At 54.2% G+C, this 25,206-nt stretch overlaps 1 protein-coding gene across 1 annotated transcript in view; it reads right to left on the bottom strand.

Moving 5' to 3' along the window:
- NRBP2 (nuclear receptor binding protein 2) overlaps positions 1 to 14,846 on the bottom strand; it is a 40,276-nt gene extending 25,430 nt beyond the window's left edge. Inside the window, exon 1 of the mRNA XM_063175595.1 lies at positions 14,698 to 14,846. Coding sequence (XP_063031665.1) covers positions 14,698 to 14,814 — 117 coding nt within the window. The 5' untranslated portion in view covers positions 14,815 to 14,846. The remainder of the gene's footprint in view (positions 1 to 14,697) is intronic.
- Between the last annotated feature and the right edge of the window lie 10,360 nt (positions 14,847 to 25,206).

Raw genomic sequence — 25,206 nt, 5'->3', positions numbered from 1 at the left:
GCAGGGAAACTGAGTCAGGGACAGCCCAGCGGGGTGGGCAGTGCCAGAGCTGCCCCACCAGGGCAGGAGGGGCACCCACAGCACCCAGCCCTTCTCCAGGGACCCTCCCTGTGACAGAACCATCAAAGTCCGGGGTGCTGTGGGTGGGAAGGGACCTCAGAGGTCACCTCGTTGCACCCTGTCCTGTCAGGGACATCTCCCACCAGCCCAGGTCACCCCAAGCCCCATCCAGCATGGCCTTGGGCACATCCGGGGATCTAGGGGCAGCCACAGCTGCTCTGGGAATTCCATTGCAACACCCCAACATCCTCATGGGGAAGAATTCCTTCCCAAAATCCCATCCATCCCAATATGTATCACTGCTCCCATTGCAACACCTCTCCATCCTCATGGGGAGAAATTCCTTCCCAAAATCCCATCCCAAAATCCCATCCCGTATCCAGCACTGCTCCCATTGCACCACTCAGAGGGAAGAATTCCTTCCCAAAATCCCACCCATCCCAATATGTACCACTGCTCCCATTGCAACATCTCACCATCCTCATGGGCAGTAATTCCTTCCCAAATCCCATCACAGTATCTAACACTGCTCCCACTGCAACATCTCACCACCCTGACAGGGAGGAATTCCTTCCCAAAATCCCATCCCAAATACAGCGCTGCTCCCTCTGCAACACCTCACCACCCTCGTGGGGAGGAATTCCTTCCCAAATCCCATCCCAAAATCCCATCCCAAATCTAACACTGCTCCCATTCCAGCACCCCACCACTCTGACAGGGAGGAATTCCTTCCCAAAATCCCATCCTTCTCTCATTCCAACACCTCACCACTCTCACAGGCAGGAATTCCTTCCCAAATCCCATCACAGTATCTAACACTGCTCCCACTGCAACATCTCACCACCTTGACAGGGAGGAATTCCTTCTCAAAAATCCCATCCCAAAATCCCATCCCATATCGAGCACTGCTCCCATTCCAACACCCCACCACCCTGACAGGCAGGAATCCCTTCCCCAATCCCATCCTGCTCCCATTCCAACACCCCACCACCCTGACAGGGAGGAATCTCTTCCCCAATCCCATCCCATACCCAGCACTGCTCTCTGTGGGAGGGTTGGCAGCCCCTGCTTCCCTGTGTGCCCACGGCTGCCCTTCCCTGCTGCCCAGCAAACACTGCCCTCCCTGTTCTCGTCCCCCTCTCCGGCAAGGGGACACCCGAGTACTTTTCCACTGGCCTGAGCAGAGCCAGGGCAGCTCCTGCAGGGCCAGCAGCAGCAGGGTTGGCATTTCCTGCTGCTCCCTGCCCGTGCCAGCACAGCTCCTGCAGGGGCAGCAGCAGCAGCAGGGTTGGTGTTTATTTCCCAGCTCCCTGCCCATGCCAGGGCAGCTCCTGCAGGGCCAGCAGCAGAAGGAGCAGCAGCAGCAGCAGGGACAGCAGGGTTGGTGTATGCCAGGACAGCTCCTGCAGGGGCAGCAGCAGCAGCAGTGTTGGCATTTCCTGCTGCTCCCTGCCCACACCAGGACAGCTCCTGCAGGGCCAGCAGCAGCAGGGGCAGTAGCAGGGTCAGCAGCAGGGCTGGCGTTTATTTCCTGGCTCCCTGCCCTCGCCTGCAGCCAGAGCCGGCAGCGATGTTTGCTTTACCCCCTGGCCCTGCTTGGCCCCAGAGGAGACATGAGCGTGGTGACACCTCAGCCCAGCCTGGGGAGGTGACACGAGCCTGGGGTCATGCCAGCACTGCCCTGGGAGGTGACACCACCCTGGGGTCACCCCATGGCAGCCCTGGGAGGGGGCACAGGCCTGGGCTCATGGACAAGAGCAGCCCAGGGAATCCTGCAGAGCTCCTGGACACACATCCCTGCTGGAAGGGCATCCCAGGGAGCTCCAGGACACACATCCCTGCTGGGAGAGCATCCCAGGGAGCTCCAGGACACACATCCCTGCTGGAAGGGCATCCCAGGGAGCTCCAGGACACACATCCCTGCTGGGAGAGCAGTCCAGGGAGCTCCAGGACACACATCCCTGCTGGAAGGGCATCCCAGGGAGCTCCAGGACACACATCCCTGCTGGAAGGGCATCCCAGGGAGCTCCAGGACACACATCCCTGCTGGAAGGGCATCCCAGGGAGCTCCAGGACACACATCCCTGCTGGAAGGGCATCCCAGGGAGCTCCAGGACACACATCCCTGCTGGAAGGGCATCCCAGGGAGAGCTCCAGGACACACATCCCTGCTGGGAGAGCATCCCAGGGAGCTCCAGGACACACATCCCTGCTGGAAGGGCAGCCCAGGGAGTTCCAGGACACACATCCCTGCTGGGAGAGCATCCCAGGGAGAGCTCCAGGACACACATCCCTGCTGGAAGGGCAGCCCTGCAGAGCTCCAGCACACACATACCTGCTGGGAGAGCATCCCAGCCTGGCAGGCTCTGAGGGAGGAGCAGGGGCCAGCAGGAGCCAGCCCAGCTGGGAGGAACTCGCTCAGATTTCCATGTTCCTGCCCTGCTGAGCAGCTAAGCCCTGAGCAGAGCAGCTCCAGGAGAGGCAGGAACCCCTCAGAAGCCCTCAGTAAGCAGTGCCAACCCTGCAGGAGCTCAGCCAGGTTTGCCATGCAGCCTGGATTGCCAAGCAAACTGTATTTGCCCTCTGGATGGCAGTTTTCTTCTGTTCAGTGGGCAGTTTTCCTTATCTCCTCCACAACCTGGGAGACACTTTCTGATAAGAGGCCATTGAATGTCCCTGCATGGCTGATAAGAGCTACAGCATCCCACTGGGAGATGTGAGGCCAGGGGAGAGCCGAGCATTCCCAACTGGATATAATGTGGAGATTCTGGAACACCAGCATGGCTTCTGCACTAGATTTCCCAGAGGAACAGCAGCTGCCTCTTCCACTGGATCTTCAGAGGAAGAGACTGCACCTTTCTACAGGATTCCTGCTCCAACAGAACCACCCCTGACACTGCAGGAGGGCTGGGCCACAATTCCAATTGGAATTCTACAGGATCCCTGCTCCAACAGAACCATAGCTGGCACTCCAAAAAACTGCAGACACAATTCCAATGGGACTTCTATAGGATCCCTGCTCCAGCAGAATCACCCCTGACACTCCAGCAGCCACAATTCCAATTGGACTTTTACAGCATCCCTGACCCAGCAGAACCACATTTGACACTCCAAAACAACTGCAGCCACAATTCCAATGGGACTTCTATAGGATCCTTGCTCCAGCAGAACCTCACCTGGCACTCCAAAAAACTGCAGCCACATCTCCAATTGAACTTCTACGGGATCCCTGATCCAACAGAACCACACCTGACACTCCAGCAGCCACAATTTCAATTGGATTTCTACAGGATCCCTGATCCAACAGCATTACACCTGCCACTGCAGGAGGGCTGCAGCCACAATTCCAATGGGACTGCCACCAACACCCTGACCCACAGGGTGTCAACACCACCATGATTCTGTCAGTGGTGTTCTAGTGTACTGCATTGTTTATCTTTTTGTTTTCTTCCCTATTAAAGAGCTGTTATTCCTGTTCCCATATTTTTTGCCCAAGAGCCCCTAAAATTAAAAATTATAACAATTCGGGGGGGGGAGGTTTTACATTCTCCATTTCAGGGGAGGCTCCTGCCTTCCTCAGCACACACCTGTGTGTTCAAACCCAGACAAACACTCAGGGCAGAGCTGAGCCGCATTCCAGGAGCTTCACCCAGCCCGGGACAGCCCTGCCCGGCACAGAACACGAACCAAACCCCCGGGACAGCCGAGGGCTCGGGTTACAGCACAGGAAACGCAGGAAGGGGCACGGAGGGGGCTGGAGCCGGCTGCAGCTCAAACAAACCCATCCCTCTGGGAAAGAGAGGGAAAGGGCCAAAAACCAGCGCGGATAAAGGCAGGAAAGGGAAAAAAACAGGGAAAATGGCAGGAATTGTAACGCGGTGGGAGGGGGGAGCACAGAGGGGACGGGCTGAGAGCTGGGGGTAAAGGAGCTGCAGCCTGGAATCCCTGTGAAAAACAGGGATGGGATAAAGGAGCTGGAGCCTGGAATTCCTGTAAAAACAGGGATGGGATAAAGGAGCTGCAGCGTGGAATTCCTTGCAGGATAGGAACAGGATAAAGGAGCTGCAGCCTGGAATTTCTGTGAAAAACAGGGATGGGATAAAGGAGTTGCAGCCTGGAATATGTACAGGATTGAGGAGCTGCAGCCTGGAATTCCCATGGAGAAAATGAACAGGATTAAGGAGCTGCAGCCAGGCACTCCTTTCAGAGCACGGACGGGGATTGAGGAGCGTGTTCCTGCATGAAAAAACCACAATTCCTGCTCTGAATCCTCTCGGCAGGCTGACGTCAGCCCCTCCCCAGCAGCCAGAACAAGGCTCGGGATTGTTTCGGCCCGGGAGAGCTCCCCGAGGATTAAAGGCTCGGTGAAATGCAGAGCACGGCACGGCAAGAGCGGCCCTGGGGCTCCATCCATCCATCCGTCCGTCCATCCGTCCGTCCATCGTCCATCCATCCATCATCCATCCGTCCATCCGTCCATCCATCCATCCATCCATCCATCCATCCATCCATCATCCATGGATCCATTCATCATCCGTCCATCCGTCCATCATCCATCCATCATCCATTCATCCGGCATCCATCCATCCATCCATCCATCCATCCATGGATCCATCCATCCATCCATCATCCATCCATCCGTCCATCATCCCTCCATCCATCCGTCCATCCATCCGTCATCCATTCATCCATCCATCCATCCATCCATCATCCGTCCATCCATCCATCCATCCATCCATCATCCATGGATCCATTCATCATCCATCCATCCGTCCATCATCCATTCATCCGGCATTCATCCATCCATCCATCCATCCATCCATCCATCCATCCATCCATCCATCCATCCATCCATCCATCATCCATGGATCCATTCATCCATCCATCATCCATCCATCCGTCCATCATCCCTCCATCCATCCGTCCATCCATCCGTCATCCATTCATCTGGCATCCATCCATCATCCATCCATCCCTCCATCCATCCATCCATCATCCATCCATCCATCCATCCCTCCCTCCATCATCCATGGATCCATCCATCCATCCGTCCATCCATCCATCCATCCATCCATCCATCCATCCATCCCCCCCTTCACCCACGGAATGTGATAGGGAGGGTTCCAAACCCGGCACAGCCTGGGCTTGATCCGTGCTCCAAACCCGGCACAGCCCAGGATTGATCCGTGCCAGACACATGCTGTGGACAGAGCTGCACTCTCTGCTCCCAGTAACATTTATCCACTGGTGAGCTCTGGAATTCCATTTCCCTCTGGTTCACCCTCAGCTGGGGTATCCCAGAACCCCCGTTCAGAGCACAGCCAGGGTGAAACCTTCACGGTCCTAAAGTCTTGGATATTAACCCTAAAGTCTTGGATATTAACCCTAAAGTCCTGGGTATTAGCCATAATTCTTGGATATTAACCCTAAAGTCTTGGATATTAGCCCAAATTCTTGAATATTAGCCCTAAACCCTTAGATGTCCTAAATTCTTGGATATTAACACTAAAGTCTTGGCTATTAACCCTAAACTCCTGGATATTAACCCTAGATTCTTGGCTACTAACCCTAAAGTTCTGGATATGGCTATTAAGCATAAAATCTTGGATATTAACCCTAAAGTCCTGAATATTAGCTGAAATTCTTGGATATCAACCCTGAAGTCTTGGCTATTAACCCTAAAGTCCTAAACCCTATTAGCCCTAAATTCTTAGATAGCATCCTAAATTATTGGCTATTAACTCTAAATTCATGGATATCATCCTAACTTCTTGGCTATTAACCCTAAAGTCCTGGATATTAGCCAAAATTCTTGGATATTACCCCTAAAATATTGGCTATTAGGCCTAAATTCTTGAATATCACCCTAAATTCTTGGATATTAACCCTAAATTCATGTACATGAATTCTTGGATATTACCCCTAAATTCTTAGATACCATTCTAAATTCTTGGATATTAACGCTAAATTCTTAGATACCATCCTAAATTCATGGATATTACCCCTAAATTTATAGATATCACCCCTAAATTCTCGGCTATTAACCCAAAACTCTTGGCAGCTCCCCTGCGAGATGAGCTGAGCTGGGCAGGGTCACCCCAAACTTGCCCTGCAAGGTTCCCCTGGGGCAAACAGAAACCAGGGATGGGAGGAGGAGGCAGGGATGGCAGGAAGGGAAGGAACCAAGCCCTGCAGCTGATTCCCCTGTGCTGGAAAGGCTCCTTATAGCTCCTCACATCTCCTCACGGCTCCCTGGGGACAGCTGGCAGCAGAGCAGCTTTCAAAAATAACCCCGTGGCAGGAATTGCAGGGCTGGAGCCTTCCCAAAGCCTTCCCCAGCGTGGAGCCGGGATCTGCTGCCAAGTGCAACCTCATCCATGCCTAAAAATGGGAACCCCCGCACTGCCGGGATTCCAGCCCTGCCTCCCTCCCTCCCAGCGCTGCTTTTCCATGCTTTGTTTTCCTTTTCCCACCCCGAACCTCCCCCCTGCCTCTGGCTGGTTTTTAACAGCATTTTATGTTCATTAAACGCTGCCTCAGCGTTTCTGCCCCGGGTTTTCTGCTGCTGGTTTCTCTTTTTCCCCCCTCTCACCCTCCTGGAGGAGTCAGAGCTCAGAGCTGGGGAGCCCCAGGATGGTTTGGGTGGGGAGGGGTCTGCAACACCCCCAGTGCCACCCTGTGACATGGCAGGGACACGTTCCATGAGCAGGGATACCTTCCATGGGCAGGGACACGTTCCATGGGCAGGGACACCTTCCATGGGACCAGGGACACCTTCCATGGGGTCGCAGACATTTTTTCACAGAAATCCTTTCTTTCAGATTTCTGCATTTTCTGGGAAGCTGAGGGCCCCCAGAAAGAGAATGTAAACGATTGTTATCAGCTGCTGTGAAATGCAGTGGGATGCACCTTGATTGGCTCATGTTCCCATGTTTATAATTAAAGGCCAATCACAGGAGCAAGCTGGGGACAGAGTCCCTGGACACAACTTTGTTATAGATTCTTTCTTTCTATTCTTAGCTTAGGAAGCCTCTGCAACTTCTCTCTCTTTATTCTATTTAGTATAGTCATAATGTATTATATATCATATATCAATAAATCCAGCCTTCTGATCAAGAAACAAGATTCTCCTCACTCTCTCACCTCCAGCGACCCACTCAGGACTCTGTAATACCATAGTGCCAGGGACACCTTCCATGGGACCAGGGACACCTCCCATGGCCAGGGACACCTTCCATGGGACCAGGGACAGCCACAGTCACCTTCTATGGGACCAGGGACACCTTCCGTGGGACCAGGGACACCTTTCATGGGTAGGGACACCTTCCATGGGACCAGGGACAGCCACAGTCACCTTCTATGGGACCAGGGAAACCTTCCATGGGACCAGGGACACCTTCCATGGGCGGGGACACCTTCCATGGGACCAGGGACACCTCCCATGGCCAGGGACACCTTCCATGGGACCAGGGACAGCCACAGTCACCTTCTATGGGACCAGGGACACCTTCCGTGGGACCAGGGACACCTTTCATGGGTAGGGACACCTTCCATGGGACCAGGGACAGCCACAGTCACCTTCTATGGGACCAGGGACACCTTCCATGGGACCAGGGACACCTTTCATGGGTAGGGACACCTTCCATGGGACCAGGGACAGCCACAGTCACCTTCTATGGGACCAGGGAAAACTTCCATGGGACGAGGGAAACCTTCCACAGGACCAGAGACACCTTCCATGGCCAGGGACACCTTCCATGGGACCAGGGACACCTCCCACTGTCCAGGTTCCTCCAATCTCCGGTGTCCAGCCTGGCCTGGAACACCTGCAGGGATCCAGGGACAGCCTCAGCTGCTCTGGGAATCCCATCCCAGCCCCTCCCCACCCTGCCAGGGAACAATTCCTCATTCCCAATCTCCCATCCAGCCCTGCCCTCTGGCACTGGCAGCCATTCCTTGTGTCCTCTCCCTGCTGGGAGCCATTCCCCTGTCCTCTCCCTCCTGTCCCCAGTCCCTCTCCAGCTCTCCTGGAGGCCCTTCAGGCCCTGTAAGGGCTCCAGGATCTCCCCAGAGCTCAGTTTTTCCATTGAACCCCCCAGATGTGCACCCCACAGGATTTGGTGCTGAAAATCAGAAGCCCATCCCATCCCGGTCCCTCTGGGTGGCCCATCCCTTCCCTCACTCTATCCCGAGCCTATTAACCCTATTACCCTAAATTTTTTTATATCATCCTGAATTCTTGGATATTAAACCTAAATTTTCGGATATAATCTAAATTCTCGGATATTAACCCTAATTTCTCAGATATCACCCTGAATTCTTGAATATTAACCCCAAATTCTTAGATGTCATCTTGAATTCTTTGCTATCAACCCTAAATTTTTGGATATCATCCTGAATTCTTGGATATTAACCCTAAATTCTTGGAAATTAATCCTAAAATCCCAAAGAAAATCCCACACTGAAGCAGCAGCAGAACCACGAGCAGGGGCCAGTTCCAGGCTGACTCAGAGGAATAAATCACAGGAACAATTTTAAATTTCCATCCATGAGCCCCATCTGAGCACTCCCACCCCAGGGAAGGGCTGCAGGAGCCCAGACCTGTCCAGAGCAGCCCCAGAGGGGCAGAACTGACAGGTGGGGATGGGGAGGGGGTGGAAATCACAGCCTGAGCCCAGGAAATGGGACAGACAGACAGACAGACAGATGTGGTGGGAGCAGCAAACTCCTGCTGGTCACAGCCCCCTTTCCCGGGCAGACTGGGGGTTTGGGACCCCAAAGCAGCAGGGATAAACCAGACTGATAAACCAGGCTCACCATAGCCCTGCCCACACCAACAGAGGCACAAAACCTCCCAGAAAAAGCAGAAAGCCAAATTTATTCTCCCTTCTGCTCATAATCTCCAGGGTGGGTGGGAAAAGCAAAGGAGGTCACGGAGGCAAGGCTGAGGGAGCCCCGGTGCTCCCAGGTGGGAAATGGTGTGCCAGCAGCAGCTCCCAACCAGCAGCTGTAGGATATGGTAGGGATAATTCATGCTATTAATGTATAAAATATTGTAAAATCCAAACTATGTCTTTTGACCATCCTGGCCGGGAGCAGTGTCTTATTCATATACATCCAGTTCCCGGACTTTGTTGAGATAACATCGGGATTTTTAACATAAGGATAGCAGCTTCCAGGCCGATAATCGTTGGTTTCCCGAGTTGTGGGTCCACCTTGGAGGGGATTATCGCCCTGCTGATTACATCTGTCGAGATAACCAATGGTGCCATCCTGATCCATGTGAATACATGGCTTCTCCAGTGTCGACTGACAACATCGAGACATCTGGACTGGACCTTTGTCCAGCTCTGCACATGGAAATCAACAACGATGCATGTGAGGAGACACAAAGAACATTCGGTCATCTCTGCCTCGGGCAGAATAAACTGTATAAAACCTCGAATAAACTGCATAAAACCTCGCTGCAAGAAGCAGCATTTGTGAACTGGAGACACTCTGACACTCGGGTCAGGTCCGTGTTCACCCGGTGCTGACCCCGGGCTTCACGCTGACTCTTTTGCTGTGGTGGTTTCAAAGACTGAACTTCAGTCTCGCAGACAAATTAATAAATCTTTGCTAAATTTTTGAAAATTTCGATCATTTATAACAGCGGGAAAAGCAAAGTGGTCATGGATCAAGGCTGAGGGAGCCCCGGTGCTCCCAGGTGGGAAATGGTGTGGTAGCAGCAGTTCCCAACCAGCAGCAGAGCTCGGACAGGGGCAGGGCAGGGCTGGGACACTGCCAGGGACACGGGGCTGCTCCTCTCTCATGGGTGTTCACAGGGGTCCCAGGATGAGGAAAGGGACGAAGATCTGACTCCATGTTGCAGAAGGCTGATTGATTATTTTATGGTATATATTATATTAAACTATACTAAAAGAATAGAAGGAAAGGTTTCATCAGAAGGCCAGCTAAGACTAGAATATTAAAGGATGATAAAAAAGGCTTGTGGCTCAGAGATAGAGTCTGAGCCAGCTGACTGTGATTGGCCATTAATTAGAAACAACCACATGAGACCAATCACAGATGCACCTGTTGCATTCCACAGCAGCAGATAACCATTGTTTACATTTTGTTCCTGAGGCCTCCCAGCTTCTCAGGAGAAAAAAACCCTAAGGAAAGGATTTTCCATAAAAGTTGTCTGTGACACTCCACCAGCACCCCAAGCTCTGCCCACCGGGACCCCGATGGCCCTGCCCTCCAAACCCCAGCTCTGAGGGTCCCACACAGGGCTGGACCCCCCCGGAAACTGATTGGGGAAATAAATAATGGCAGTGGGGCTCCAGCAGGAGCTCCCTGTGGGGACAAAGCCCAGCAGAGCCGAGGGTGGATCTGCAGCGTCCGACTCCTTCCTGCAGGTCACAAACATCTGGGAGCCTGCACAAACACCTGTGCTGCACACAAACACCTGGGAATCTGCACAAACACCTGGAAATGTGCACAAACAAGCACCTGGAATCTTCACAAACATCCGTGAACCTGCACAAACACCTGGGAATGTGCACAAACACCTGGGAACCTGCACAATCAAACAATCTGTGAATTTGTACAATCATCTGTGAATATGCACAAAGAAAGATCTGGGAATCTGCACAAACAAACACCTGGGCATCTGCACAAACATCTGGGAACCTGCACAAACATCTGGGAATCACACAAACACCTGGGAATCTGCACAATCAAACACCTGGGAATCTGCACAAACATCTGGGAACCTGCACAATCACCTGGGAACCTGCACAATCACCTGTGAATCTGCACAAACATCCGTGAACCTGCACAAACACCTGGGTATCTGCACAAACACCAGCACAAACTTCCTCCAGCCGGCAATCAGGAGCATTCCTGCTGCTCTGGCTCTCCTGGAGCAGCCGTGCTGCCCAGGGAAGGCCAGCCCACCCTTCCCACCCCTGGGCAGGGCCAGCCCACCCTTCCCTGCTCCAGCTGGAAAATCCCCGGGGATGGAGAGCACCGGAACCCAAAGCACTTTGTGGAGATGGCTCTGGGGCTTCCCACCTGTCCCACATCTGCACAGGAGGAGGAACCCCCCTGGGCCAGGTCTGGGCATGGCAGCGCTGCTCCAGAAAGGTCTTGCATAAATCAGCATGGAAATCCTCAATAAACATCACCATGAAACATCACTGTTTGGCATTGAAATCCTCACCAATAAATGTCACTGTTTGTTTGGCATTGAAATCCTCACCATTAAACACCACTGGTTGTATGGCATTGAAATCCTCATTAAACATCACTGGCATTGAAATCCTCACCAATAAATGCCAAACTGTTTGCTTGGCATTGAGATCCTCACCATTAAATATCACTTTGGCATTGAAATCTTCACCATTAAATATCACTATTTGTTTTGGTACTGAAATCCTCAGCATAAAACATCACTGCTATTGAAATCCTCACCATGAAAGATCGCTGTTCGGCATTGAAATCCTCACCATTAAACATCCCTGGCACTGAAACTCTCACCATGAAACACCACTGGCATTGAAATCCTCGCCATTAACATTGAAATCCTCACCAATAAATGTCACTGTTTGGCATCGAAACCCTCACCATTAAACATCACTGGCATTGAAATCCTCACCAATAAATGCCAAACTGTTTGCTTGGCATTGAGATCCTCACCATTAAATATCACTTTGGCATTGAAATCTTCACCATTAAATATCACTATTTGTTTTGGTACTGAAATCCTCAGCATAAAACATCACTGCTATTGAAATCCTCACCATGAAAGATCGCTGTTCGGCATTGAAATCCTCACCATTAAACATCCCTGGCACTGAAACTCTCACCATGAAACACCACTGGCATTGAAATCCTCGCCATTAACATTGAAATCCTCACCAATAAATGTCACTGTTTGGCAATGAAATCCTCACCACTAAACACCACTGACATTGAAATCCTCACCAATAAACATGTCTGTTTGGCATTGAAATCCTCACCATGAAACATCACTGTTTGTTTGGCATTGAAATCCTCACTATTAAACACGGCTTGCAGTGAAATTCTCACCAGTAAATGTCACTGTTTGGCATTGAAACCCTCACCATGAAACTTCAGTGGCATTGAAATCCTCACCATGAAACTTCAACGGCATTAAAATCCTCACCATAAAACATCACTGACAATGAAATCCTCACCAATAAACATCAATGGCATTGAAATCCTCACCAATAAACACCACTGGCATTGAAATCCTCACCTTTACCCATCGCTGTTTGGCCAGAGCAGACTGAAGGAATTTCCACAATATCCCTGCTAAACCTCCCCTGGCCCAGCCTGAGACCGTTCCCTCTCCTCCTGTCCCTGTTCCTGGGATCAGATCCCAAATCCCCCCCGGCTGTGCCCTCCTGTCAGGAGCTGTGCAGAGCCACAAGATCCCCCCTGAGCCTCCTTTGCTCCAGGCTGAGCCCCTGCCCAGCTCCTCCAGACCTTCCCAGCTCCATTCCTGCCCCTGAACTCTCCATTTCACGAGGGTCAGGGTCAAGCCCTCGGTGTGGGGAAGGCGTTTTACAGAGAAGAGGAGGGAGCAGGAGCAGGGGAAGGGGGTGTGGAAGCACCTGGCAGTGCTGAGGGATAGAGCAGCTGATCAGCCAGGAGGAGTTATCAACCAGGAGTGATCAGCCAGGAGCAGGGATCGGCCCCAGCAGCAGGGATCAGCCCCAGGGACAGGGATCAGCCCCAGGGATCAGTCAGGAGCAGCGATCAGCCCCCGGAGCAAGGGATCAGCCCCAGGAGCAAGGGATCAGCTCCAGGGATCAGCCCCAGGGATCAGCCCCAGGGATCAGCCCCAGGGGCAGGGATCAGCCCCAGCAGCAGCGATCAGCCCCAGGGATCAGCCCCCGGAGCAAGGGATCAGCCCCAGGAGCAAGGGATCAGCTCCAGGGATCAGCCCCAGGAGCAGGGATCAGCCAGGAGGAGTGGAGATATCAGCCAGGAGCAGGGATCAGTAGCTCAGCAAAGCCCAGCCTGGGAATTCAGGCCGGGAGATGCAGCCCTGGGCTGAGCGCTGAGGCCGGGTCCTTAGCCGGGACAGGAGAGATAAGGGGCAGATAAAGGGTTTGGCCCTGGGGACAGGGGTGATAAGGGGCAGATAAAGGGTCCGGCCTTGGAGACAGGGGAGATAACGGGCAGATAAAAGGTCTGGCCTAGGGGACAGGGGAGATAAGGGGCAGATAAAGGGTTCGGCCTTGGATGGGCCTTTCCCCTCCGGGCTCCGGCAGTGCCTGTGGTCTGTCCATCCCCCAGCCCCGTGTCTGTCCCCCAGCCCCGTGCCCATCACCCAGCCCAGCGTCTGTCCCCGAGCCCCGTGTCTGTCCCCCAGCCCAGCGTCTGTCCCCCAGCCCCGTACCCATCACCCAGTCCCTGCCTGGGGCCAGGATTCACCTCCCGCTCTGCTCCCTGTTTTGGGGGCCCCGACAGGCACAGGGTGGCTCCAGCCCCATTTTTGGGAGTCACTCCTGGTCCTGCAGCCTGGCACAGGAAGATGAGCTGAGCCGCTCTCTGGAGAGGAGGCACGGCGCTCTCCAGCCCCGGGGTGGGCTCTGAGGGCAGCCCCGACCCAGCACCGGTGACCGGCACGTCCCCGCTCCCGCAGGAGCTCCGGGGTCACCGTGCTGCCACCTGCGGGGCTGGCACCGGGCACAGCTCCGGGACCCAGACCAGCAGAACCCTCCGGTAGCGGCCCCGCAGGGCGGTCACCGGCTGCCCAGCACGGCCGGTCCCACCGGAACCGGGGCCGCGGGACGGGCCTGGACTGACCCGGGGCTCTCCACACCGGGGCACGGCGAGCCCAGCTCCGGGGCCTCACACAGCGAGCCCGGCATCCGGAACCCGGCACCGGGACACGGCGAGCCCAGCTCGGCCTCCGGTACCGGGACACGGTGAGCCCGACTCCTGCCCCAGACACCCCAGAGCGGGGCACGGTGAAACGTGAGCCCTTGCAGCCCGCACCAGCAGCCGCACCGGGGCACGGGGGGGATCGGCTCCCCACGGCAGGCACGGCGAGATCGGCTCCCTGGGCACCGTGAGATCGGCTCCCTGGGCACGGCGAGATCGGCTCCCTGGGCACGGTGAGATCGGCTCCCTGGGCACCGTGAGATCGGCTCCCTGCACATCTGGGCACCGTGAGATCGGCTCCCCGCACCGGCACAACCCGCACCGAGACACGGCGGGCTCGGCTTCCAACACACCGAGACACGGCGGGCTCGGCTTCCAACACACCGAGACACGGCGGGATCGGCTTCCAACAACGAGACACGGCGGGATCGGCTTCCAAAACCGGTACAGCCCGCACCCAGACACGGCGGGCTCCGCTTTCCACACCGAGACACGGCGGGCTCGGCTCCTCATACCGAGACACGAATCGCTGTGGCATGGCGAGCTAGGCTTTCCTCACCGGCACAGCCCGAGTCGGGCATGACCGAGCTCGGCTCCCCGCTCCTCCGGCTGTCCCCGGGGACTCGCTCCCCGTATCGCCCTCCGGCCGCGGCCCTCGCCGTGCCCCGCACAGCCCGGTGGCCCCATCCCCATCCCCTCCCCGGCCTCCCCCCGCCCGGCGTTCCGCGGTCCCACCTGCTCGCGGCGCTTCTGCCAGCGGCCGCAGGGACTCTCCTCCAGCACCTCGCTCTCCTCCTCGCTCTCCTCCTCCTTCTCCTGCGCCAGCCGCGCGTCCGGCTCGGGCACGGCCATCCCCGCCGCGATCCGCGCCCTGCGGGCTGTGCTGGGCTCTAGTCCGACCCGATCCGCTTAGATCCGATCCAATCCGACCCGAACGGATCCACTCTGAACCACCTCGAGCCGAGCTGATGCGCGCCGAACAGAACAGAACGGAACCAAGCCGAAGGGGGCGAACCGGAGCCGAGCCGAGCCGAGCCGAGCGGCACCGCAGCGCCCCGAGCCCCGCCGCGCTCTGCCGGTGCCGTGCGGGGCCGGCCCGGGCTCGTCCCGCCCCGCTCCGGACGTGCGGCCGCGCACGCCCCGCCCCGCCGGGAGGGGCTCCCGCACCGCCGGCAGCAGCTCCCGCACCACCGGCACCCCCGGCAGCTCCGGCAGCGGCTCCAGCATCCCCGCAGGGGCTCCCGCACCCCCGATAGTCCCCGCGCCCCGCACCGGGCTCGACCCGCCCCGGGGCCGTCCGGTTTGTGTCCGTGTCCTGCCCCGCCAGCAGCCACCGGTTGCCCCCTTCCGGGGCCCGGGGGCTCGTCCCCACCCTCGGAGACCCGTTCCCGTTCCCCCCTCGGATCCCCGTCCCCGCCTCGCAGCCCTGTTCCCGTTCCCGTTCCACTCTCGGAGCCCCGTTCCCATCCTACCCTCGGACCCCGTTCCCGTCCCCCCCCGCCTCGGAGCCCCATTCCCGTTCCCGTCCCCCCCTCGCAGCCCCGTTCCCTTTCCCGTCCCACCCTCGGACTCCCGTTCCCCATCTCGGAGCCCCGTTCCCGTTTTCCCCTTGCAGCCCCGTTCCCGTTTCCCCCTCGCAGCCCCGTTCCCGTTTCCCCCTCGCAGCCCCGTTCCCGTCCCGTGCCCCTGGGGCTGCCTTGCCCGGGCTCCCCCCAGCGCTGCCCCCATCTCGGGGGTCCCTCCCTGCCAGGGCCCCTTCCCGAGCCGCTCCCGCTCCGCTACCGGGGGCTCTGCGGGACCCCGGGCACCCAGAGCTCCGCACCAGCCCCCACCCGGCGCCCAGCAGATGTTTTCGTTCCACCGGGAACTCTCTGGCTCGTTAGATTTTTTTGTTTGTTTGTTTGTTTTTTTCTTTTTCTGGCCGTCTCCAGTTACTTTTAGCCCTCGTCCCACCCTCTTTCCGCGCTGCGCTGGCGCCGGGCGGGCTCGGGCTCGTCCTCCCCCTGCGGGCTGCGGCTGCTCCGGGTGACCGAGGGGACCGCAGGGCCAGGGGGGGACACGGGAAGGGCACGGCAGGTATGGCCGCAGCATCCCGGCCTGGCACGGGACAAGGGAGCACGAGGTGTGCCCTGGTGGGGGCCACCACCAGGTCCCCCTGGGTCACCACCAGGTCCCCCTGGGTCACCACAAGGTCCCCCTGGGTCACCACCATGTCCTGCAGGGCCACCACCATGTCCTGCAGGGCCACCACCACGTCCCTCTGGTCCCCCCAGCCCCTGTTCCAGCCCGGGACAGGAGCTCCCTCTGGGTCACCGTGTCCCCTGTGTGCCAGGTGGGGCTCCCAGGGTTGGTCACCTTGTCCCCTGTGTGCCAGGATGGGTCACCTTGTCCCCTGCGTGCCAGGCAGGGCGGGAAGGGGTGCCAGCCCCTGGTTGTTATCACGGCAGACTCTGGGAATGAGTTCAAGGACCAGGGATGGAAATGTTGTCACCAAACACAAACTGAGCTCCACGCCCAGGCACCGTCCCCATCCCCAGAGCCCTGCAGCACCCTGGGGCCACCTCCTGGCCTCTGCTAGCTCCCGATGGCACCCCCGGGGCCACCACCCAGCCCCGATGGCAGCCCTGTGACCCTCTCCTGGCCTCTGTGGCACCTCTGTGACCATCTCCTGGCCATGGCTGAGTCCAGCTCTCGATGGTGCCACCCCCGTGAGCGACTCCTGGACCTGCCTTTCACCACCTCCAGCACCCCCAAAAGGGATAAGCAGATAAGCAATGCCCTGGCAGGGTTTGCCGATCCACTAAAGTTTCTGGGTGGCTGGGCTGCAGTGCTGGCTCTGGTGGCACAGGGAGGGGTGGCACAGGTGTGGACAGGTGAAACCAGTTCCTGAGCTGGGACAGCACCTGGGCTGGGGCCGGGCAGGGCTGGAGCCCGGGGAGGGCACGGGGAGGGAACAGCGAGAGGCTCCTCAGTGTCCCAGACCTGTCCTCCCCTCTGCAGCTCCCTCCTTGCTCGCTGGGCAGCACAGGTGAGCTCACCTGTCCTACCTGCCCCCTCCAGGTGTGTCACTCCACACAGGGAGGCAGCAGGGAGCCCCATGGAGCTGTGAAGCAGAGGGAGCAGGGAAATCTCTGGCTGTGCCTGCAGGTGAGCGCTGGGAGCAGGGAAATCTCTGGCTGTGCCTGCAGGTGAGTGCTGGGAGCAGGGAAATCTGTGGCTGTGCCTGCAGGTGAGTGCTGGGAGCAGGGAAATCTCTGCCTGTGCCTGCAGGTGAGTGCTGGGAGTAGGGAAATCTCTGGCTGTGCCTGCAGGTGAGTGCTGGGAGCAGGGAAATCTCTGGCTGTGCCTGCAGGTGAGTGCTCACAGCAGGGAAATCTCTGGCTGTGCCTGCAGGTGAGTGCTCACAGCAGGGAAATTTCTGGCCGTGCCTGCAGGTGAGTGCTCACAGCAGGGAAATCTCTGGCTGTGCCTGCAGGTGAGTGCTGGGAGCAGGGAAATCTCTGGCTGTGCCTGCAGGTGAGCGCTGGGAGCAGGGAAATCTGTGGCTGTGCCTGCAGGTGAGTGCTCACAGCAGGGAAATCTGTGGCTGTGCCTGCAGGTGAGTGCTGGGAGCAGGGAAATCTCTGGCTGTGCCTGCAGGTGAGTGCTGGGAGCAGGGAAATCTGTGGCTGTGCCTGCAGGTGAGCGCTGGGAGCAGGGAAATTTCTGGCTGTGCCTGCAGGTGAGTGCTCACAGCAGGGAAATCTCTGGCTGTGCCTGCAGGTGAGTGCTGGGAGCAGGGAAATCTCTGGCTGTGCCTGCAGGTGAGTGCTGGGAGCAGGGAAATTTCTGGCTGTGCCTGCAGGTGAGTGCTCACAGCAGGGAAATCTGTGGCTGTGCCTGCAGGTGAGTGCTGGGAGTAGGGAAATCTCTGCCTGTGCCTGCAGGTGAGTGCTCACAGCAGGGAAATTTCTGGCTGTGCCTGCAGGTGAGTGCTGGGAGCAGGGAAATCTGTGGCTGTGCCTGCAGGTGAGTGCTCACAGCAGGGAAATCTGTGGCTGTGCCTGCAGGTGAGCGCTGGGAGCAGGGAAATCTGTGGCTGTGCCTGCAGGTGAGTGCTCACAGCAGGGAAATCTGTGCCTGTGCCTGCAGGTGAGCGCTGGGAGCAGGGAAATCTCTGGCTGTGCCTGCAGGTGAGTGCTCACAGCAGTGAAATCTGTGCCTGTGCCTGCAGGTGAGCGCTGGGAGCAGGGAAATCTCTGGCTGTGCCTGCAGGTGAGTGCTCACAGCAGTGAAATCTGTGCCTGTGCCTGCAGGTGAGCGCTGGGAGCAGGGAAATCTCTGGCTGTGCCTGCAGGTGAGTGCTCACAGCAGTGAAATCTGTGCCTGTGCCTGCAGGTGAGCGCTGGGAGCAGGGAAATCTCTGGCTGTGCCTGCAGGTGAGTGCTCACAGCAGTGAAATCTGTGCCTGTGCCTGCAGGTGAGCGCTGGGAGCAGGGAAATCTGTGGCTGTGCCTGCAGGTGAGTGCTCACAGCAGTGAAATCTGTGGCTATGCCTGCAGGTGAGTGCTGGGAGCAGGGAAATCTCTGCCTGTGCCTGCAGGTGAGTGCTCACAGCAGTGAAATCTGTGGCTATGCCTGCAGGTGAGTGCTGGGAGCAGGGAAATCTGTGGCTGTGCCTGCAGGTGAGTGCTGGGAGCAGGGAAATCTCTGGCTGTGCCTGCAGGTGAGTGCTCACAGCAGGGAAATCTGTGGCTGTGCCTGCAGGTGAGTGCTGGGAGCAGGGAAATCTCTGGCTGTGCCTGCAGGTGAGTGCTGGGAGCAGGGAAATCTCCGGCTTTTCCCTGGTGTGGGTGCTCCATGGTGTGATAGCAGCGGAATTCGTTGCCACAGGGCGCTCGCAGCTGATTTTAAAGGCATTTTAAAAAGCCATTAGGCAAATTTGCGGCAGGGAAATTGATTGAGGGCCATTAAGTGGAGACGCAGATGCAGCCTCTGGCTCCAGGGTCTCCTCTCTGTGCATTGCCAGGAGCTGGAGCACAGCCTGTTCCCTGCTCGGCTCCTTGTGCTGCTCCTGTGAAAAACGCCCATCACTTGTTTTTAAAAAGTTTTAAACGTTTAATAGTAATAAAATGGTTATAAAAATAATACAATTAGAGTAATAATAATTTTGACAATTTGAATTAGGACAATATGAGACACCAAAACCAAAGAGTTACAGACAGTCCGGGTACCCTTTTCTGAGCAGCATGAGCCTGAAAAAGGACCCCCGTTAACACAGGATTAACCCTTAAAAGCAACAGCCTGTTGCATATTCATACACCTCATCCATGATGCATAATTTCCATTCAAATACAGCATTCTGTCTGGGCAGTGTCAGCTTCTTCCTCTGGATCCTCACAGCGCCTTCGAGGTGGGAAGCAGTTCATTTCTTCTGATAATGGAGCAATAAATTCTTTTTCTCTGAAAGATTTAGGTGTCCTGTGGCTGCTATCTCGCTGCGAGTCCTTTCTTTTAAACAAAGTATCTTACATAGCATCGTTTCTATTTTAACAATTTTTATAACCTAAAACTGTATTTAACACACTACTTAAGAGAATTAATACAGCGTTACTTTCTAACACAACACATATAATATTCATTTTAATATTTGCGAAAAGCCAATCATAAAATACGCATTTTTCACAGGAACGTAAGACAATTGTGGCCTCCTCTGTTCTGACAACAATTGAACATGGGGAATGGGAGTTCTAGCAATGGGTTCATTTGTCATATTTGCATTGAAAAGGTAGAAAGGCCAGAACGAGGAAGACTTCATTTACTTCCTCATTTTGAGACCCCTCCCCATGAAAGGGACCCCCGACCCATTTCAAGGAAGAAACTGTGCATGCTTAATGGCTTTGGAACTAATTACCATGCTTAATGGCTTTTGGACTAATTACCATGGGAAGCGGGAATGGGATGTATCAAAGTCATGAATATGTATTTGTGTTTTGGGTATTCAATACTTGTACAGATAAAAGGGCTCTGTAATCACCTGTAAATTGAGATGTGTGTATTTGGGAGCTATCCCACAATAAACACACACTTTCTAACTTTATACTGTAAGAGAGTTTTTGGATATCAAAATCCATCGATGAATATCCATATTGGGAATGGGATGTACCAAGGTTATCAATACATATTTGTATTTTGGGTATTCAGTACTTGTACAGATAAAAGGGCTCTGTAATCACCTGTAAATTAATACCTTATGGATATTTTATTGGAGAGCTCTGGGTGTCAGGGGTGCACAGACCCAAATCTGACCCGCCATGGGTTTGGGATGAACACGTTTTTATACCCTTATCTTTATATAATTACATATTAATTATTAAACTTGCATTGTTCTGTTGTACACATTGATTTCATCCGAGCATGGGTTTCTCGTGATCCCCTTCAAACCCCTGACACAGTTCCTCATGATTCTTTAAGCAATAATTATATCTAATCACACCTCGCAATTATCTCATTTATCATTTACTGGCTTCACAGGTGCAGCTTCACATGACCCAGCAAAGGTCTGACATTTCCCAGGGCCTGACAAGCCTGACTTTCCTTCTAGATCTCCGGATTTTGTGATTTTAAATTATTTTACTGTCACTGAGAGGGAGCAGGGCCCGGGCAAGGTGGGCTCGAGCCCTGCCTGTGGCTGCTGCCCCAAGGCCAGGGCACCCACAGGGCTCCACAGAGTCCCCAGGTGTGCCTGCCTGGAGCTGGAAGTTCCCCAACAGAGCGCCCAGGTGTGCCCAGGTGTTCCCAGGTGTTCCCAGGTGTGCCTAGGTGAGCCCAGGTGTGCCCAGGTGAGCCCAGGTGTGCCCAGGTGTGCCCAGGTGTGCCCAGGTGTTCCCAGGTGTGCCTAGGTGAGCCCAGGTGAGCCCAGGTGAGCCCAGGTGTGCCCAGGTGTGCCGCAGCCCCTGCCTTGTCCCATCCACAGTGCAATAACCCCCTGTGCTGGCCCTGCTGAGGCACCTCCAGCCCCGGGACAGGTTTGTGCCTCTCCCTCGTGAGGAGAAGGGCACGGAAGGGCTGGAGCAGCTCCAGGGGCAGGAGCGGAGCTGGGTTTTAAAGTTTTAAAAGTTAAATAGTAATAAAATGGTTATAAAAATAGGAATACAGTTAGAGTAATAAAAATTTGGACAATTTGGATTAGGACAATATGAGAAAATATAAACAAAGAGTTACAGACAGTCCAGGTACCTCTTTCTGGGCAAAATAAGCCTGAAAAAGGACCCACGTTAACAGAGGATTAACCCTTAAAAGCAACAGCCTGTTGCATATTCATACACCTCATCCATGATGCATAAATTCCATTCAAACACAGGATTCTGTCTGGGCAGTGTTTTGAAAAACTCCAATCACTTGTTTTTAAAATTTTAAAAGTTTAATATTAGTAATGAAATGGTTATAAATGTAGTAATATAATTAGAGTAATAAAAATTTGGACAATTGGATGAGACAATAAGAAAAAGAGTTATGGACGGTCTGGGCACCTCTTTCTGGGCAAAATAAGGGTTAAGGTTAGGGTTAGGGTACGAAAAGGGACCCACATTAACAGAGGATTAACCCTTAAAAGTAACAGCCTGTTGCACATTCATACACCTCATCCATGATGCATAAATTCCATTCAAACACAGGATTCTGTCCGGACAGTGTCAGCTGCTTCCTCTGAATCCTGACAGCGCCTTAGAGGTGGGAAGAAGTTCGTTTAATCTGATACGAGAGCAATAAATTCTTTTTCTCTGAAAGCTTCAGGTGTCCTGTGGCTGCTGTTTTGCTGTGAATCCTTTATTTAAAAAAAAATACCTTATACAGGATAGTTTCTATTTTAACATTTTGTTATAACCTAAAACCATATTTAACACAGTAGTTAAGAGAATTAGTACAGCATTACTTTCTAACACAACACATCTAATATTCACTTGAATATTTGTGAAAAGCCAATGATAAAATGTGCATTTTTCACAGTGGGGAAGGAGAGACCTCCTCACCCCCAAACCCCCTGACAGGAGGGGACAGCTGGGGTCGGGCTGTGCTCCAGGGAACAGGACAGGAATGAGGGAACGGTCTCAGGCTGTGCCAGGCTTGGGAGGGATTTTGGGAAAATTCCTTGCTGGAAAGGGCTGGGCAGCCCTGGCACAGCTGCCCAGGGCAGGGGGCAGTGCCCATTCCTGGGGGGATTTACCAGCCCTGGGGATGTGGCACGTGGGGACAGGGTCAGGGGTGGCCTGAGGACAGCTTGGCACGATGGGATCAGGGGATTTTCCAGCCCAAACTATTCCATGGCTCCCGTGCCCTGTAGGTGCTGCATTTCCTTCACTGTGGCAGTGTTCCTCACTCATTTGGGTCACCAAATGTGGAATTCTTCACTCAATCACCAAATGTGGAGTTCTTCCTCATTGGGGGTCACCAAATGTGGAATTGTTCCTCACTCAGGGTCACCAAATGTGGAGTTCTTCCTCATTGGGGGTCACCAAATGTGGAATTCTTCACTCAGGGGCACCAAATGTGGAATTGTTCCTCACTCAGGGTCACCAAATATGGAATTCTTCACTCGGGGGCACCAAGTGTGGAATTCTTCAATCGGGAGCACCAAATGTAGAATTCTTCACTCAGGGTCACCAAATGTGGAGTTCTTCCTCATTGGGGGTCACCAAATGTAGAATTCTTCACTCAGGGTCACCAAATGTGGAATTCTTCACTCAGGGGCACCAAGTGTGGAATTCTTCAATCGGGAGCACCAAATGTGGAATTCCTCACTCAGGGTTACCAAATGTGGAGTTCTTCCTCATTGGGGGTCACCAAATGTGGAATTCTTCACTCACGGTCACCAAATGTGCAATTCTTCCTCACTTGGGGCCATAAAAAAAAAAAAAAGTGGAATTCTTCTTCACTCAGGATCACCAAATGTGGAATTCTTCACTTGAGGTCATCAGTTGTAGAATTCTTCCTCACTCAAGGGTCACCAAATGTGGAATTCTTCTCCACTCGGGGTCATCAAATGTGGAATTTTCCTTCACTCAGGTTCACCAAATCTGGAATTCTTCACTTGGGACCATCAAATCTGGAATTTTTCTTTACTCAAGGTCATCAAATGTGGAATTCTTCTTCACTTGGGCTCACCAAGTGTGGTGGTGGTCACAGGGGTCTCAGGACAAGGGAAGAGATGAGAATCTTGACTCCATGTTTCAGAAGGCTGATTTATGATTTTATTATATATTTTATGATACACTATTTTTAATACAAATTTATATCACATTTTATGATATATTATTTTATGATATATATTATATTAAAAGAAAATTACCTATTAAAGCTATGCTAAAGAATAGAGAAAAGGATTTCATTAGAAGGCTTGCAAGGAATAGAAAGGAATGGAATGGTAATAAAATCTTGTGACTTATCAGAGAGTCCGAGCCAGCTGACTGTGATTGGCCATTAATTAGAAACAACCTCATGAGACCAATCACAGATGCACCTGTTGCATTCCACAGCAGGAGATAATAATTGTTTACTAATTATTATAATGTTAATTATTGTTTACATTTTGTTCCTGAGGCCTCCCGGCTTCTCAGGAGAAAAAATCCTAGCGAAAGGATTTTTCATAAAATATGATATTTTTCATAAAACGTGTCCGTGACATTTCACCAGCCCCTCGCAGGCCATTTCCATTGGGAATCCCCAGGTTGAATTAGGACAATATGAGACAATAGAGGCAAAGAGTTACGGACAGTCCAGGTACCTTTTCTGGGCAAAATAAGCCCGAAAAAGGACCCATGTTAACAGAGGATTAACCCTTAAAAGCAACAGCCTGTTGCATATTCATGCACCTCATGCATGATGCATAAATTCCATTCAAACACAGCATTCTGTCTGGGCAGTGTCAGCTGCTTCCTCTGAATCCCGATGGTGTTTTCAGGGCTGAGCGAGGCGAGAAGTTAATTTCTTCTGATTAGGGAGCAATAAATTCTTTTTCTCTGAAAGCTTCAGGTGTGCTGTGGCTGCTATCTGGTGTGAGTACCTCACTCCTTTCTTTAAAAAATATCCCACACACATAGTTTCTATTTTAACATTTTGTATAACCTAAAACTATATTTAACACACTACTTACAGAAATTTACACAGCACAGCTTTCTAACATAACACATATAACATTCATTTTAGTATTTGAAAAAGCCAATAATAAAATCCACATTTTTCACAGCCAGCTCCTGCCTGGCTGCCCCGAGCACAGGAGCAGGCTGGAGCTCCTGCCTGAGGAGCTGGGGGATCTCAGCACGGGGATTATGGGTTTAAAGTTCCAGGTTTTGGTTTCCATCCAGGGCTGGGGCACGTGGGAGGCCGGGCAGGATTTGGGATTTGGGATTTGGGATTTGGGATTTGGGATTTGGGATTTGCTGCTGGGGGCGAGTTCTGTCTGCAAGGCAGGGGCAGGTGGCACTCGGAGGGTGGAGCCAGGGCTCCTGTCACTCCTGTCACATCTGTCACTCTCACCACCCTGCCATGTCTGTCACCCTGTCACCCTGTCACCCCGTCCCCTTGTCACCCCTTGGAGGGTGAAGCTGTTGCTCCTGTCACCTCTGTCTCCTCTGTCACCCTATCCCCCTGTCCCCTCGTCACCCCTTGGAGGGTGGAGCTGTGGCTCCTGTCACCCTGTCACCCTGTCACCCTGTCCCCCTGTCACCCCTGTTACCCCTGTCACCCCTCGGAGGGTGGAGCTGGGGCTCCTGTCACCCTGTCTCCCTGTCCCTCTGTCCTCCTGTCACCCTGTTCCCCTGTCCCCAGGTGCCCTGGGCACGGATCCCTCCAGGGCTGGGGACCTCTGGAGCTCCCAGTGCTGCCGACCCTGCAGGGCTGCACGGTGCAGGGGCTCCAAAACCCCACACCTGGGCTGTGCAGGGGCTCCAAAACCCCACACCTGGGCTGTGCAGGGGCTCCAAAACCCCACACCTGGGGTGAGCAGTGTGATCCCACACCTGGGCTGTGCAGGGGCTCCAAAACCCTACACCTGGGCTGTGCAGGGGCTCCAAAACCCCACACCTGGGGTGAGCAGTGTGATCCCACACCTGGGCTGTGCAGGGGCTCCAAAACCCCACACCTGGGGTGAGCAGGGGCTCCGAAACCCCACACCTGGGGTGAGCAGTGTGATCCCACACCTGGGGTGAGCAGGGGCTCCAAAACCCCACACCTGGGGTGAGCAGGGGTGACCCCACAGGGCTATTGCAG

This window comes from Melospiza melodia, chromosome 1, assembly GCF_035770615.1.
Source record: "Melospiza melodia melodia isolate bMelMel2 chromosome 1, bMelMel2.pri, whole genome shotgun sequence".
NCBI lineage: Eukaryota > Metazoa > Chordata > Aves > Passeriformes > Passerellidae > Melospiza > Melospiza melodia.
Note: the sequence above shows the minus strand (reverse complement) of the source record. Positions and strands in the feature narration are given on the sequence as shown.